This window comes from Sander vitreus, chromosome 9 (genome assembly GCF_031162955.1).
Source record: "Sander vitreus isolate 19-12246 chromosome 9, sanVit1, whole genome shotgun sequence".
In the NCBI taxonomy this organism is placed as follows: domain Eukaryota; kingdom Metazoa; phylum Chordata; class Actinopteri; order Perciformes; family Percidae; genus Sander; species Sander vitreus.
The window spans coordinates 29636007-29653591 of NC_135863.1; the positions used below are offsets into that span (position 1 = coordinate 29636007).

The 17585-nt window shown below is 41.4% G+C and overlaps 1 protein-coding gene across 1 annotated transcript; it reads left to right on the forward strand.

Moving 5' to 3' along the window:
* Positions 1 to 2218: 2218 nt before the first annotated feature.
* smim24 (small integral membrane protein 24) lies at positions 2219 to 4316 on the forward strand. Its single transcript, XM_078258203.1, has 3 exons — positions 2219 to 2319; positions 2669 to 2771; positions 3578 to 4316. The coding sequence occupies exons 1-3, from the start codon at positions 2256 to 2258 to the stop codon at positions 3654 to 3656; spliced, it is 246 nt and encodes an 81-aa protein (XP_078114329.1). The 5' UTR covers positions 2219 to 2255; the 3' UTR covers positions 3657 to 4316.
* The last annotated feature ends 13269 nt before the right edge of the window (positions 4317 to 17585 follow it).

A 17585-nucleotide genomic window follows, 5' to 3' on the forward strand; every position in this document is an offset into this window, starting at 1 on the left:
CAGTAGAGGGAAGTAGAGGTTTTGTCTGGTTTTGATTCTTTCGTTGTCTTCAGTATATTTTGATCTTATAAGACTACTTTTTCTGTTGTCTGTTTTAAATTTTCAACTTGTTTAAGAAACTAATAAAGTGCTTAAAAATGTTAAGTTGGGTTCTAATATCCGGAACCGCTTTATTTAATATTATTATAGGCCTACTGCACATTGTTGTAGGACCAACATATCTCTATGAACTCTGTGCCTAGTGTTGTGCACCCCTCCTGTTGTAAATGTTAATCTTTAACATTTGTTTTGTAGTATTTTTCACCACAATAACTGCCTCCGGGCCCCAGACCTGAGTGGATCAACACGCTCCAGATTCAAAGTGCTCAACCTACGTTGTGATCATCTTTGTTGTTTGGTAAAACTGTATGCATCACTAAAGCCCGGTATGCACTGACATGACAGGTGCCTTACACTGAGGCCTACATAATTATATAATAATGGCTTTAGATTATTATTGCAGCAGGCTTTTTTTTTTAATCAATATGTCACGTGTCACATAGACCCCTCCCAATGACCTGTGGTGTGATCACTGTCGCTCCAGAGTTCAGCTGAACTGCTGAGTCTGGTATGGCTGACCGGAGACCTCCCGTCTCATGCCCCTCCCGGCTGGTGCCATCCAGGCCGTCCCCGAGCTTCGACTTTTCAAAATAAAAGCTCGCGTCTGGTCCGCTATGTTTTCGTACTTTGGTGTTTTGGATGTTTTTGAACTAAACAGTACGGCAATCATGCTATTGCTAATGAATACACTTATTTTTTTCAGCAGATGTCTTAATAAAGTAAGTTACAACACGATGGAGTTATTAGCAAAGCAGTTTTGCAATTTTAGATATCAGGTCCCCTTCTAATGGGAGGCATGAAAAGCTTTTTATTGTGGCCTACTCTGCTGTGGTCTCATATGTTATAATTGTAAACATTTATTAATTTTAGTATTATGTGGGTGGCTTCATTGTTGAGCTATATATATTTTTTAATTGCCGTACGTTTTTATGTTATGTTTGTCCTTTTTTTTTTACTGTTATGAATTTGCAAATAAAGCATTAATTAAAAAAAATGTAAAGTCATCGCAGGTTTCATCAAATAAACAACAAACGTTAACATCAGGGAGACAACATTAGCATCCACAACTCTGCCAACTATAGGCTATGTATGGCTATCGTTAATTTAAAGGTCCCATGAACATTTCACTTTATGAGGGTTTTTTTAACATTAATATGAGTTCCTCCAGCCTGCCTATGGTCCTCCAGTAGCTAGAAATGGTGATAGGTGTAAACCGAGCCCTGGGTATCCTGTTCTGCCTTTGAGAAATGAAAGCTCAGATGGGCTGATCTGGAATCTTCCCTTTATGACGTCATAAGGAGCAAGGTTACCTCCGCTTTCTCTGCTTTGCCCGCCCAGAGAATTTGGCCCACCCATGAGAAAGAGAGAGACATCATGGCTTTCAAGCGAGCAAAGTGGCAGTTGGTCAAGGCTGTACAGAACACATGTTGTGTGGCTGATAGTGACGTTTAGAAGTCAGAGAGACTAAATCTGTTCAGATTACAGATCATCTACAGTCTGTTGTTAAATAAAATCAGCAACAGATCACATGTAGAGCATTTTGACAGCTACTCTGTCATAATAAAAACAACTGGAGACTGTAGGAGCTGATATATGGTCTGATTACATTTTATTAAATCGGCATTGGACCACAGTGTTTCTGTGACTTCCTGTTCAGCCTGAAGGCTTCTGGAATGACTCCGTGACTTCATTTAGAAAATAATTAGCGATTTCGTATTCTGAACATCTGAATTTACCGTTGGACACGCCCAGGCATGAGACGGGAGGCATGAGACAGGAGGTCTCCAGGCTGCAGCCATACACTCTTGGAGCTGCTACAGTATTGTGCTGCTGAGATTTAACACTCGTCTGTCTGGGATGTTTGACTGCGTTATTTATGGGAATGTAAGCACTCCAGATTCTGACAGACATGAGACAAGCAGAGCTAGTGACTTTAATAATCTTCTTCATATTTATGCAAATAACACACACACACACACACACACACACACACACACACACACACACACACACACACACCCACTCACCCAGATGGCAGATTGTGACAGTGAACTTTGACCACCATCAGAGTCAAGTGTTACAGATGTCTTTGTGTGTGTGTGTGTGTGTGTGTGAGCTGAAGGTCCAGTGTGTGTCGAGCCGTCTGTTATATCAGGATGAAAGTGTGTGCTCTCCTGCTGTGTGTGCTGCTGTCTGCCTCCAGCTGCTCAGCTGACAAAGGTAGGCCCACAACCTTTCTGTTCTCTTCCATCTCGCGACATACTGTGTACATTATGGATATATATAGGCTACTGTTATGTGTTTGTGTTCCCCATTCAAGTAAGAAACAAAGATGGCAGCTGAAAAGATGTGTGTGTTACCTGCCATGCTTTATAATATTGTTGTCTGAAAACATTGTGACATTGATCTCAAGTCAAGTCAAGTCAACTTTATTGTCAATTCTGCAATATGTGCCAGACATACAGAGCAATTAAAAATTTCTCTCCGACCCACGGTGCAAAATTATGTAATTCTGTGTCATAACAGAATATTTTCGTGTGTGTGTGTGTGTGTGTGTGTGTGTCAGCAGGAGTGACTCTTCAGCCCTGGTTGGTGGGTCTGACAGCTGTCGTCGGTTTCCTCTTCATCGTCTTCACCATCCTGATCATTCACAGACTCCTCAGAAAGAAGAGGTCAGACACACACACACACACACACACACACACACACACACACACACACACACACACACACACACACACACACACACACACACACACACACACACACACACACACATTATCACATTATATACCATATTATTTAGATAGTTCGTAGGCAATTGCACTAATGGGAAATATATTGCACATAGTAAACAGTATTATTCATAGATGTGTGAACAATGTGCTGCGTTTAAACATGACCTAACTGCACCACGGCCACACAAATCTCCCACTGTGATTGGCTGGCACGTGTCCAGTAAATCTGGAGACCTGTCAGCTGTTACAATATTGAGAAATCACCTTTCAAGTTAATTCAACATTTCATGTTAAATACAATTAGATATTACATACACAATGCACAATATCAGCACATATATCAAAACTAATTTATACAAAAAACACACGATGACCATAAAAAGGGAGGGTGTAAGGACAATGACATAAAAATACATAATCAGGTAGTCATCTGTCATCTCTGTATTCATCCTCACTGCAGTACGACCCTACTACTGGACTTATAGCTGTCACATAGGGAGAGGAAAGAAGCTTTGTATTTGAAAATATTAAATTGTGAGTACCCACAGTAACAGTACTTTAGTTCACTCGGTGGCGAAAGTAAAGTAAGCAGGCTGAACTGACGGAGCCTTGACATTTCACCTCCATTAAACGTTCTCATAATCAGGATCCAGGTGTGGTCATGGACTTCCTTCCTCTCCCTGATGACTGCACGTCCGAGTAAATGACTAACGTGTGCGTGTTGCTGTCGTGTGTTGCAGGGCGAAGCAAGAGGGCCGGGGTTATGACAACAAGGCTCACGACATGGACGAAGATGAGAATAAACAAACCAGTCTGTAGGAACTGACGCACCTGTCAGCTTCTTCCCACTGCTTTGTGACAGCTGATAATAATGTCTCTGTTCATCTTTGGTTGCTTCTTTTAGAGATGGAAAAAGAAGAAAAAAAAACCAAATGGTTATTTGCTTTTCATTTTTAAATACAGAAAATACAATAAAACTTTTGTTGGTTTAATTATCATAAATTGCACAAGTCATGTTTATGGACCGTTCTCCCAGCCATAGGGGAGAGTGGGGGCAGTTGTAACACTTTACATTTCCTTCAGTTTCTCAGCAACCGTTTGTATTAGAAAGACAGAAAATATATATTTTAAACCCATATATGTCACCTACCTGCCCATGCTGCTGCAACATGTGTACATATGATAATATGGAAGTAATTTGAACTTAAATGGACCCTGAAACTATGTTGCAACAGTCCCCATATATGGGGACAATTGCAACAGTACCGAGGGGCAGTTGCAACAGTCATTTAAATGTAATAAAACTCATACTTCAGCATAATTATTCAAAAAAATGTTTTTGTTTATTTGAGACCAGAGTTATTAAACCACTGAATTGCCTTTTATGTCAGTTTTATCTAATTGTCATTATTGTTGTCATGAGGGACAGTTGCAACACCATGTGTGGATAGTTGCATAGGGGGACCGTTGCAACGCATCACCCCCTAAAAGCCATCTTAAAACTAGTGATGCTAGCCTAACACATTAGCTTTAACACATGGTACTGAAGTCTGTTAAGAGCTAAGAAACTGCACATTCAAACTATATAATGATAAAGATATATACTTAAACAGTTTAGACAGTATGACAAAAAATCTGGTCGTAAAAAAAGTTACTTTTTCACCTTGAATTTCAGTTCTCCCATAAGGAACGATGACATGTGGCTGTTAACTTCCAGACGGATGGAGGGGCCTACTGAGCATGTGCATTAGGAGTTTCATGACTCTAGCTCATTCCTGATTGGAGAAATCAGCAATGTTGCAACTGCCACATGTTGCAACCGTCCCCACTCTCCCATATCATTTATGGAGTTTTGGTTTGAATGTTCCACTGCTCCAGCCCTCTGTGGCCACCAGAGGGACCTAATAACTCATCACTGCTGCTCCAGTTCCTGTAATGTAGTATTTACCATGTTTTATTACTTCAGTCATGTGTTGTGTCTAGTAACCCACCCCCATCGATATTAGCTTTTCTTCTTCTTCTTCCTCGCAAAGATTCATTTGAAACAAGACAGCTATGAGCAGATCGACATTTCCTATACAAATACAGATGCTTCCATACACATGGATACAGAGCTGATGAGTATAAAATCTCTCTAAAAGAATCTTTCTGCTGCTCCAGTTTGTAATTTTAACCCAATGTACATATATATATATATATATATATATATATATATATATATATATATATATATATATACAGTATCTCACAAAAGTGAGTACACCCCTCACATTTTAGTAAATATTTCATTATATCTTTTAATGGGACAACACTGAAGAAATTCAGTAGAGATTGACTAGAGATTGACATGGGGTACTTTCCATAAAATCATCTCTCAATGCAAATCAAACCAGCTATCAGGCTAACTGAAATAAAACCACGCCAATCTCTAGGCATGGTGAAGGGTATGTGATGATGTGGGGCTATTTTAATTCCAAAGGCCAAGGGAACTTTATCAGGATCATAGTATCCTGGATCCACGAAATAACTGGCCTTTAAAAATAAACATCTGCCTGCCTCTATGGGATTTTAACATAGGGGTGTACTCACGGTTTTAGACATTAATGGCTGTGTGTTGAGTTATTTTGAGGGGACAGCACATTTACACTGTTATACAAGTTGTACACTTAATACTTTACATTGTAGCAAAGTGTAATTTCTTCAGTGTCCCATTAAAGATATAATGAAATATTTACTAAAATGTGAGGGGTGTACACTATATATATATATATATATATATATATATATATATATATATATATATATATATACAGTGCTCAGAATAAGTGAATGCACCCATGCTAAAGTTGAATAAAAAGAGGAATAAAAAAATCATCTTTTGGAAATTGATCTTGATGCCTTAATTAAAAATATTTGGAAAAATCCAATGTTTAAGGACACCAATTGCCTTTGTGAATGAATAATGTATTGTAAATAAATAAATGTTCTTCCTTAAAATACAGGGGGCATAAGTCAGTACACCCCTATGTTAAATTCCCATTGAGGCAGGCAGATATTTATTTTTAAAGGCCAGTTATTTCATGGATCCAGGATACTATGATCCTGATAAAGTTCCCTTGGCCTTTGGAATTAAAATAGCCCCACATCATCACATACCCTTCACCATACCTAGAGATTGGCATGGGGTACTTTCCATAAAATAATCTCTCAATGCAAATCAAACCAGCTATCAGGCCAATTTAGCATGGGTGTATTCACTTATGCTGGACACTAGTCTTTATGCACAGCCTTATTTCATTTGAGTGAACCTGTAACCATATGAGACATCAGTCACTTGGAGAGTGAGGTGGCTCCTGCACCTACAGGTCAAAAAGCCGTACACAGGATGATTCAATCACATCTTAGTTAAACAACAGAACACAATCAACTGAGTTGAAGCATTTTATTGTCAGCAACTGAAAGGTATGCGATTAAAAAACCTCTCTCCAGGTTAAAAAAACAGACAAACCTCCTGAAATATGAGCCCATTCTGCTCAAAAGACAGGACAACAAATGACAAAACTCAAGAATCAACTGCGACCCCAAGAACAACAGCAACACACACATCCTCTAAGGGTTTTTCAGGGTGTGGTAACAGTGTGGTCAGCTTAGTGTCTATGTCAGCCCACAAGGCTAGAGGCTGAAAACAGCGGCCATAAAGAGTGTACCACAAGCCTTGAAGGGGATCCGCTCCCGTGTGTGCTTAAGCAAGGGCGATCAGATGCCTTGAAATAGGCCTGCCCAGAGCCATATCACTCTGGGCCTGCCCATTGTGCTTCCTCCATATGACGCAAAAAACTAAAGGACTTAGTGCGGTCCAGAGCCTGAGGGCCCTCACAGGGCTTAGAGTGTGAGGCCTCTCAGCCTCTAAACAAAGGGTTGGAAGATAGAAAGAATCTCTGCAGCTGGTCCAGAATGCTCCTGCTCGCTATGTCAAACAGCCCATTTTACTTTGTTTTCACTGTTTTAGCAAACTACCTACAAGTGTTCCACTAAGAGTTATAATCCATGGTTTTCTGTTTATTGTTCAGTACAAAAAAACGTTTGTGGCTGCTGATGTCATGTGCCTCTCTGTATAAGGATGACCATCGTGGTTGATGTCCACCATCTCACAGCCAGGTCATGTTGGGGGGGGGGGTTGTTCGGACCCAACAACAAACACTTGCCAAGGGGCCAATTATAGAGTCCAGCCATGACTACTGCTCATACAAACCCACTTTTCAGTCCCTTTAAATGATTCTAAACCAAATCTCTGTCTGATGAGCTCATTATTTGATAATCAACATCATGTTAAACATACAACCATAAGAGTACAGATGGAACTCATTAGGTTTGAAGGCTGAGAGCGTTACAGCTCTGGATAAAGGCTGTGCAGTGACAGAAACAGAGAGGAGAAGAGAGAAGGCTGTTCTGCTCTGTCATTCGGTGAGTGTGAGGTCTGCTCAGGGGTTTGGGTAATGGAGAGTGAGTGTGTGTGTGTGTGTGTGTGTGTGTGTGTGTGTGTGTGTGTGTGTGTGTGTGTGTGTGTGTGTGTGTGTGTGTATTGTGTCCTGTAATTTTCTCTCTTTATGTCCTGTTGTACTTCTGGACCAGCACTGTGATTGGCTTAGGACTGCTGTGTTTAAGCCTGATTGGCTGTATGTTTACACCTCAGAGGGAGGTTAATTGCTGATTAACTGTGGGGGTGGGAGCCGGGAGATGATTGATTGGACTACTAATTACAAGTTTATGTGCATGTGTGTGGTGGGCTGTTTCACATGGCTGAAGCCTTCCTCCCCTCTCCTCTCCTCTCCTCTCCTCTCCTCTCCTCTCCTCTCCTCCTCTCCTCCTCTCCTCCTCTCCTTTCCTCTCCTCTCCTCTCCTCTCCTCTCCTCTCCTCTCCTCTCCTCTCTTCTCCTGCAGCAATGAGTCAAAAATGCTCTGAAAAGAACAATGAAGAGCAGTGCTACCATAAGTAATGATGGCAGTTACTGTAAAGGCGAGCCTAAAACAGCAGTGTGACATTTGGTGGAGGAGTCCTGACCTTCTCCCCAGCAGGCTGTGGTTGGTCTGATCCAGAGAGCTCAGGCCCTCAGCTGGAAGCCTCCAGCTTTGTGGGCTGACATAGACACTGAGCTGACCACACTGTTACCACACCCTGAAAAACCAGCTCTGCCCGAGGGTTCTCTGCTCTGGGTGAAGGCACTATGGACGGCTCGCTACTGTAGGAGCTGCTGGAGTAGTTTAATGGCCCGTATCACTGTTCTTTAATTCTTTTTTTTGGCAGGACAACACCAGTTTGTCAGTGTCTTCATGCTATTTATCTGAACATTAGGTCAGTTGTTCTTGTGACTATAGTCATTTATAATGGCTTTGGCACACAATGCACCGAGTAAGCTTTGCAGATCAAAATAGATTGCATTCATTTTCTATTAAATTAAATGCAAGTATACAAATGTTCATTGTGTAAATCCATACATGCTAAATAGAGCAACCAACCATCACAATAACCTGTCACACATATTAGATACATAATAGTTATGTATGTGGTGTTGTTGATAAAGGTGTCAGATGGGGCTAAGCTCGATCATTTTTTCCTCATAATTTAGATAAACCAAACGGGAGTTCTGTTCCCACCATACTCCCCATTCCTAAATCCCATTGGCTCATGATCCCATTGACTCTTTTCTGCATGGAGATGGAAGGTATATGATCACCGTCCTCATGACCAGCTGTCCTTACTGGGTGCAATGCATTGGAGCGGGAGGGGGGCATTGCACTGCAAGACAGGATATCAGGTGTGATGTCGATGAAATGTTATGCCCAGACAGAGAGGAGAGATGGATGACCCGGGAGATTGATACATTTGCAGCATTTATTTTTGCACATGTTGTACAGTAGTTCCTGATAATGTTGCTGTTAATGTTTCTTTTTTTTCTTTCTGTACAAGCTTCCTTTATGTATTTGCAGTTGGCTGGTGTGTACATACAATGAGAAATAGATGTTTTGTTGAAAGTGTAGTGTATGCCATGGCTGACATCAATACTATTCAGCTGCCTAAATATACAATGGTAGCAATTTGATAATATTAAATAGTGTAACTATCACACTCTCAGAGTACACTGTCATTAGACAAGATGTCTTTGCATTTTGACTGTCTCGGTCAAAGCAATGTTAAAGGTCCCATGACATGCTGCTTTTTGGATGCTTTTATATAGGCCTTAGTGGTCCCCTAATACTGTATCTGAAGTCTCTTTTATATAGGCCTTAGTGGTCCCCTAATACTGTATCTGAAGTCTCTTTTATATAGGCCTTAGTGGTCCCCTAATACTGTATCTGAAGTCTCTTTCCCGAAATTCAGCCTTAGTGCAGAATTACAGCCACTAGAGCCAGTCCCACAATGAGCTTTCTTTAGGACGTGCCATTTCTGTGTCTGTAGCTGTTGAGGAGGAGGGGGGGCAACGTGGAGGGTGGGGGGGGTGTGGCCTTGACCAACTGCCATGCTTTGCTTGTTTTCAAGCCATGATGTCTCTCTCTTTCTCATGGGTGGGCCAAATTCTCTGGGCAGGCAAAGCAGAGAAAGGGGAGGTAACCTTTCCCCTTATGACGTCATAAAGGGGAAGATTCCAGATCGGCCCATCTGAGCTTTCATTTTCTCAAAGGCAGAGCAGGATACCCAGGGCTCGGTTTACACCTATCGCCATTTCTAGCCACTGGGGGGACCATAGGCAGGCTGGGGGGGAACTCATATTAATGTTAAAAAACCTCATGCCATGGCAAACAAAAAAGTCATGCCATGGGACCTTTAAAGGAACCTTTTGTTTTGATGGCAATGATTTATTCATTGATGGATTTAATTACATTTGAAACAGGAGTTAATTATTTAGATTGAGTAATCACCTTTTGCAGGTCACATAGAGTGATGTGCTGAATGTACCATGTGGTGTGAGCATTGTACCAGAGAATTTCTAATAAGGGAAGAACTTCCACTCTCTGTATACTTCCGGCTTCTGAACTGGTTGCAGTTCCACTCTGGTTCCATATGAGGGTGCTCACAGGCGAGTGCAGAATGAATGGTGGTCTATGGAGCTATACTACGGTGGCCCTGAAGTGCAAATCACAACAGAAAATAGAAAAACGCAACAGCAAATCATAAAACACAACGCCAAATAGGAAAACACAACGGCAAATAGGAAAACACAACGGCAAATAGGAAAACACGACAGCAAATAGGAAAACATGACAGAAAATAGGGAAACACGACAGCAAATATGAAAACACGACAGCAAATAGGAAAACACGACAGCAAATATGAAAACACTTCAACAAATCATAAAACACAATGGCAAATAGGAAAACACAACAGAAAATATGAAAACACGACAGCAAATACGAAAAACACGACAGAAAATATGAAAACACGACAGCAAATATGAAAACACTTCAAGAAATTTTAAAACACAACTGCTTTAACTTCTACCGGAAAAGGTAGGGCCTATCTAGCAGAGGACGGACCCTCCTGATTGGACAGATGGACTGTCTGTCTTTTAACAGGAAGGAGAGGTGAAAAACACAGAAACGCGCCTACTTTTAACAGAGAGTCCGCCTGTCCAATCAGGAGGCTCCATCCTCTGCTAGATAGGCCCTACCTTTTCCGGTAGAAGTTAATGTCGTTGTGTTTTATGATTTGTTGAAGTGTTTTCCCTATTTGCTGTCGTGTTTTCCTATTTGTCGTTGTGTTTTATGATTTGTTGAAGTGTTTTCCTATTTGCTGTCGTGTTTTCCTATTTGCTGTCGTGGTTTTCATATTTGCTGTTGTGTTTTCATATTTGCTGTCGTGTTTTCCTATTTGCTGTCGTGTTTTCCTGTTTGCTGTCGTGTTTTCCTATTTGCTGTCGTGTTTTCATATTTGCTGTCGTGTTTTCCTATTTGCTGTCATGTTTTCATATTTGCTGTTGTGTTTTCCTATTTGCCGTTGTGTTTTATGATTTGCTGTTGCGCTTTTCTATTTGCCGTTGTGTTTTATGATTTGCTGTTGCGTTTTTCTATTTGCTGTTGTGATTTGCACTTCAGGGCCACCGTACTATACCCCTCAAAATCCACTTTTCTCAGGATATAATGTTTTTGTCTAGTATTTTGAATGTTGCATTCGAAAGGGGAGGCAAAGAAAAATAGATTTTTTTAAAGTGGCTTTTTTGTTCTAAAAAGCCTATATTAAATGTCAATGACGTCACACACATCGTATGGCTGTAGATACTGCTTTACGGCAAGCTCTGAGTCACTTCCTTTTTTCTCTCGAGGCATCGACAACACAGCTGACAGGTTAGGCTCTCCCTGTTAATACACGTGCTAGAAAGAAGTTTGCTAATGTTTTAAAGACCACGCCGAAATATTCACTCTGACATTCTTGTTCCGCTTCGGATGCCATCAAGCGGGATCTCTGGTCACAATCAGTCCTTCACTGACCAATCAGCATTTATTAGCAGAATGCTAGTGTTATGGGCAACAACGACTCAACCTGTAAGAAATCGAAAGGACATAAGTACTCGTTCATTTGACTTTCGACCTATAATCAATGTTGACCTTGCGAAAACTACAATCAAATCTGAGATTTCTCAACGACAATCAGGCGAAAGAGACACATTTAGCCATCTAGCTCCATAGAGTCCCCTTCATTTTCCACCTACCTGTGATCACCCCCAGTGGAACTCTGGTGGAACTGCAACCAAATTCGGTATGGGGCTTAATAGGGAGTGAAATGGCTCTCCGTAGACGGGCTGTGATTGTACTTAGAGTTTTGACAATTGTAAGTTTGGTTCAGTAAATGTGCCATGTATTGTCATTCAAATGACATAAAATACATATAGAAACATATAAGATACATATAGAAACAAAATTCAGTGTTACTGTGTAGCTGCAGCTAGCTGTTTGCTAAGCTAACCAGATCCTGACTCCAGCTCCGTACTTCACACACAGACAAGAGATTGATATCCATCTTTTCAGCTCACTCCTAAAACGAAAGTCAATAAGCAGCAATCTCAAAATGTTGAAAACCTTTTAAGCTTATTTTGTCAAACTGGTCTTCAAACGGTCAACAACGATTTTTACACTTGTGACCCTCCTTGAGTTAAAACGGGAGATCTGAATTTGAGAGTGTATTCGTGGCTCTGCTCATTCAGAATATCCCGTGCTTTCTTGAAGGGTTGTCAGCAGTACCAAGAAGGGTTCCTCCGGTCCGGCCTGCAGAACCGGACGATTTAGAGGGTGTGAGGAGGATGAGGGAGGGAGAGACAAACAGAGAAAGAGAAAGGTCAGTGCCATTATATCAAAATGGGCACTGAGTCACAGTGGACCCACACACACACATACACACACACACACACACACACACACACACACACGTCAGGATAAAAACGGGTTTGACCTTATTTGTGTTTTAACCATATATGATACAACTCTTATATATTTATATATTATACAAGCTGTGGGAGTCCCTAAGACGCATTTGAGGTGTGTGTGTGTGTGTGTGTGTGTGTGTGTGTGTCTGTGTGTGTGTGTGTGTGTGTGTGTGTGTGTGTGTGTGTGTGTGTGTGTGTGTGTGTGTGTGTGTGTGTGTGTGTGTGTGTGTGTGTGTGTGTGTGTGTGTGTGTGTGTTTACTACTTCCTAATCCGTCTCTGCAGAGTGACAGCCCACACAGTGGCCTCAGGACAGGGGCTGACTGGCTGAGTCGCTGGTTGGTTGGTTGGTTGGTTGGTTGGTTGGTGACTGGTGCTTTTCCCCCACATTGAATAAGGATAGAGGGACTGGAACTTGATTGGACTTTTTAAACTGGAAGCCCCTGTGTGAAGACACTGTTGGACAGGTGCTGAGTGACGCTGGAGAAACAAGATTACAACATCTCTCCTCAGAACTCCCCGAGGACTGAGACTGCAGCACAGAGCCGTCTGCGGGGAGGATCAGAGGAGGCCTAATAACCAAAAAGTTAGCTTGGATTGAAATCCTGCTGCTGAATTTTTTTACAGCGTGTGTGGTTTGCAGAGGACTTATTTGAGGCTGTGGAAGACAGGAGGACCACAGCTTGGAGAGGCTCGCTGTATGAAGAAGTAACTACCAGAGGTGGAGCACTGGGGGACTGGGACCTGTGAAAGTCTCTACCTGGTAGTGTTTTGGTGCCGTGGGAGTCCAGCAGGACTCAGAGGCGAAGCGGAGCTGGATCAGGATGGCTCTGTAGTTCAAAGGTATGTTTAGGTTGTGTAGGCTCTGTGGTTAAACCTCTCTGGGGGAATAACTTGTTTTGGAGTTCCTGTGGTGGAGTAATGTGTCGAACCAGGAGCACAGATGCATCTTTAAATGTAACGTAACATGATCTTTGTAAATCTCTTTATTTAAAAGGAAGTGAAACAGGCGATGTTCTGGAAGCAAAATGCACCTCTAAAGAACTTTTCTTTGTGTATGGACTCAGAGCCAAACTGCAACTGGGATCTACAGGGATTGACAGGGATTTACAGGATGGGGATCTACAGGACTGGGATCTAGAGGGACTGAGATCTACAGGACGGGGATCTAGAGGGACTTGGGATCTACAGGACTGGGATCTACAGGACAGGGATCTACAGGGATCTACAGGACTGGGACTGACTGGGATTTTCAGGGACTGGAACTGAACTCCCGCAGGACACAAACCGATTCCGTCCACCAAACTGAGACTACTGAGAAAAGCAGCAAAAGCCCAACACCGTACTGCTTCTCCCTTGGATTAAGCACGGATGTTCCTGTTTTTCTCCGAGGTCATCTTTGATTGACATTTCAACGGCTCCCCTGTGTTGTCATGGCGATGCCAGGAGGCTGCGGCGAGGCAGACAGCTCGGTGAAGTGGCAGCTCTGTTATGATGTCACTGCCAAGACGTGGTGGATGGTGAGTTTGACTTCTGTAGAATGAATCAGTCCTTTTCTGGTTTTCTAATGGAATAACTATGTTTTATTAATATTAATATCAAATATAATTCAGAGGTTAGAGCACTGGGCTGCAGAGATCCTTTCTTCATCATCAGTTTGAGGATACTAACACTAAATGGACTAGCAGTCCCACTGAGATGTTGAGTCACTGTCACTGGATGTGTCAGCGTGCATTCAGATTGCACATTGATTCATTTGCACACATTAGACATCTGATTGTTTGTACAGTTACTACAGTTTTTATGTTGGCAGCTCTTTTCGATCAGAAATAATACGGTTATGTAGTGGCTGAGTTCTGGGAACACAGGGAATACATATCTCTGATCAGCAGACAGTTTAGCCAAAGTTATCTGGAAGAGAAATGCCAAACTCTTGCTTCAACTTTATGGACTGTACTAATTTTAAGTATTAGCAATATTTTAGGTGGCCTCTAAATAAAGTGCTTTAGATAATCTGGATTGACCTCTTTATACTCTTTGCTCTTGATTCTTGCGCCATTGAACCTATTTTTAGCAATGGTAACACAAGCAATAAAACAAATGATCTAACTACAAAAATGAAACCCTAGTTGTAATAAAATGTTTGCTAACACTAAGGATGTCAACGGTTAACCACCGAGAATGTTTTTGACCGGTTACGCGTGTTGGTCTGTAGGTTAATTTATGTGTATGTAATGTAAGTTAATGCTAACGGCTCCACTAGCTATCAGTCTGAGGTCAAAGGTGCTGAGCAAACATGGAGGAGCGGCTTGTCACTAAAATGAGATGGTCCACCTTAAAGGTCAGTCCACCTTAAAGACCAGTCCACCATGAGCCTTGGCCGAAGTTGCCGCTAACTTCGGGGCTAACTTCACCTTAATCAGGTGAGGAGTTAAAGCATTTATTCACGTGTGTAACGTTACACATACTGCACTCCTACGTTCACAGCCGTAACGTTACTGCTAACTTCATACTCACGCACTGATCCCTACTTGAATACCATCTTAAAAATCTAAATCTAAATGTAAATCTAAAAAATTCCCCAATGCTTAGACCAAGCTGCAATACACTGTCAGAAGCCCTGCAGCTCTGACCACCAACCAAAGCTGGTGAAACGTTTTTCTGTTCTTAAAAATTGAGCGGTTAGTTACCAGTTAATGGGTGTCAGGTTATCAAAAGCAAAATGAACTAAAACTGACATCCCTAGCTAGCACACCACAGCCATATACTGTCCTTTGTCAGTCCTTGTGCCCTGTAGTGAGCAGACAACGCCATTACCAGGCTATAGGAGGCCAAGCGTCCCCGAAATGCTCTTGCTAATTGTTAGCAAGGATGAAAAGCCAACATATGTTATTTGGATGAGAGAGAGAAACATAAGCTTCTAGTTGTTGACTGTGATTCTGATTCGTCATTTTGTTCAACATCTGTGTGTAAAATGAAAGCAAACCGAACCAACAAGTAGGGCTACCCAATCAAGTGTTACATGTTTTGAGTGTTAAATGTGTACAGACTGAAAGCAAATTTCCTCTATAGAGGACAATAAAGAATTACTTTGAATCTTTCAAAAATGATGATACATCTAAATGATATACGGAAAACTAAAATACTACTGTAGCTCAATTACTTTTTCATTTCAAGCTCTGTGTAATTTTATAATATTTATTTCTATACGGACATATCAGGTAGAGTTTAGGAACTCTACAGTGAGCCTCACTTTACATTAATATCACCATTCAAACTCATATTTCTCTTTGTTTTAGTCTATCATAGTAACATACAGTACGTTGGCCTACTCAACAATGAGTTTATAATTTTTCTATGTAATGTTACAGGGACCGTTGGTCAGCTGTCTGTCAGAGCCTACTGTTAACGCTCTCTGTATCATGGCTGTGTGTTGCTTTCATCTGGGCTCGGTTTGGGCATAACTTTGTGTAGATTTAGTCAGATTAGATCATTGATTATTACGTGCTGAACTGTGCAGCGTTGGCTATGCTGTGCAACTACAGAATCGTCACTGCAGGAACCTTTTTTTGTTTGTTCATTTATTATTTTTAAAAGTCTGTGAGATGACAACAAGAGCATGATAATTCTAGTATTTATTGTTCAGGTTTGTTGCAAACTGAAGGCCCAATGCATCATCATTACTCCAGTCACAACTCACTGGGTGGCAAGGGATGTGTGGGAGGGCAGCAGCAGGCAGCAATGATCTTTATAATGAAGGGGGAGAGGAGGGGGCACACATACTGGGAGGAAGCCTCTCATTACCAGTACAAAGACCCAAATACACAGTTCTGCTACATGCTGCATTATTTCATATTTAGGGAAATTTAATTTTTACAACAAAATGATATGCAAAAGAGAGTTTGAACTACCAGCAGACAACTCTAATACATGTGTTTGGAATGTCATTCTGGTTTTACATGTGTGTCTGCCTGCTGGTGAACACAACTACACTCATTTTCAAGAGGTTGTCCTTGTCATTACGATGACTTTATTTGGGCCAATCAAAGAATTTCCTCCTGGGACGAGATATTTCTGTGTTTCATGTAGATCAGCAAGTTTATTTTAAGGGTATACTGAAACAAAATCTAAAAACTGATGCTAGGATTTGGAAAATTGTATTGAATAGGCAGCATGTGTTTGTGCTTTTCACACAATAAATAAAAGTTACAAGCAACACGTATATTAGATAGATAGATATAGATAGATAGATAGATAGATAGATAGATAGATAGATAGATAGATAGATGGATGGCTGGATAGATGGACAGATGGATGGAGGGATGGACAAGTGCAGCTACAGACTCACCTGATGTGTCCAGGTTTCCTCATTTCAGTTAGAATATGAGCAGATTGAAGTTTTTTGGAATATACAGCCTCTAAAGTGTGCAGATGTCATCCCTAGGTATTAAACCTGGAGCTGAATGGAGGGTGTTAGTGAGCGCCAGATGTAAATGCTGTTATCAATGATCCTGGAGAATTGTGAGTGTCTAAAAATGTCTTTTAGTTGTAGTTGTAGTTAATCTTTAAAAGTCAGAGAGGATTTGAAGATTGGATGGAAGCCATTTGTGCTCAGCCCTCTGCCTGCCCCCTCTTAATCCTCCACGCAGGGAGGCTGCTCGCTTGTTTTTTTGTGTGTGTCAAGAGCATCAGCAACGCCAACAGTGTATTTTAATCAGTACTTTAAGTGTTGGCGTGTAAGGAATTGAAGTACTGTTTGCATCGCCAGCAGTGGGGGAGAATAATTCAGATCCCTAACTTCAGTAAAAGTAGAGATATCTTTTTGGCCTAGCAAACTTTGTAGTTTTTTTCACATGCTGTTGCAACAACTAGTAACATTAGAAAAACTACAACACCACACCGGATCTAGCTAGACCGGAAACAAAACAACAGGCACGCCGCACACACTTGTTTGGGCTTGCGAGCCGGCCAAAGAGTAGTAGGCCAACGGTACGTTTTGACTGGATGGCGAGCGTGAGACACCGAAATGGATGCCAATAACATTTTGAATGGAAAGTTTACTTTTAAAAAGTTGCCAAATGGTTCCATTGACAAGACCAAAGGGATCTGTGTGTTTTGTCGTTGTGAACTGAGCTATCATCGCAGCACGTCCAGTCTGAAATACCACTTGATGGCCAAGCACACAGCTGATGCCAATTCTCCGCCCCCTCGTCAAAGCCAGGCGACAAAAGCACAAAGTAAGCCGATCCACTTTTCCATGTTGATAAGAGCATTAAAATGAGAAAAAATAATTGGACAAAAAGAAATCAAGGGACATTTAGAATAGATAAAAAT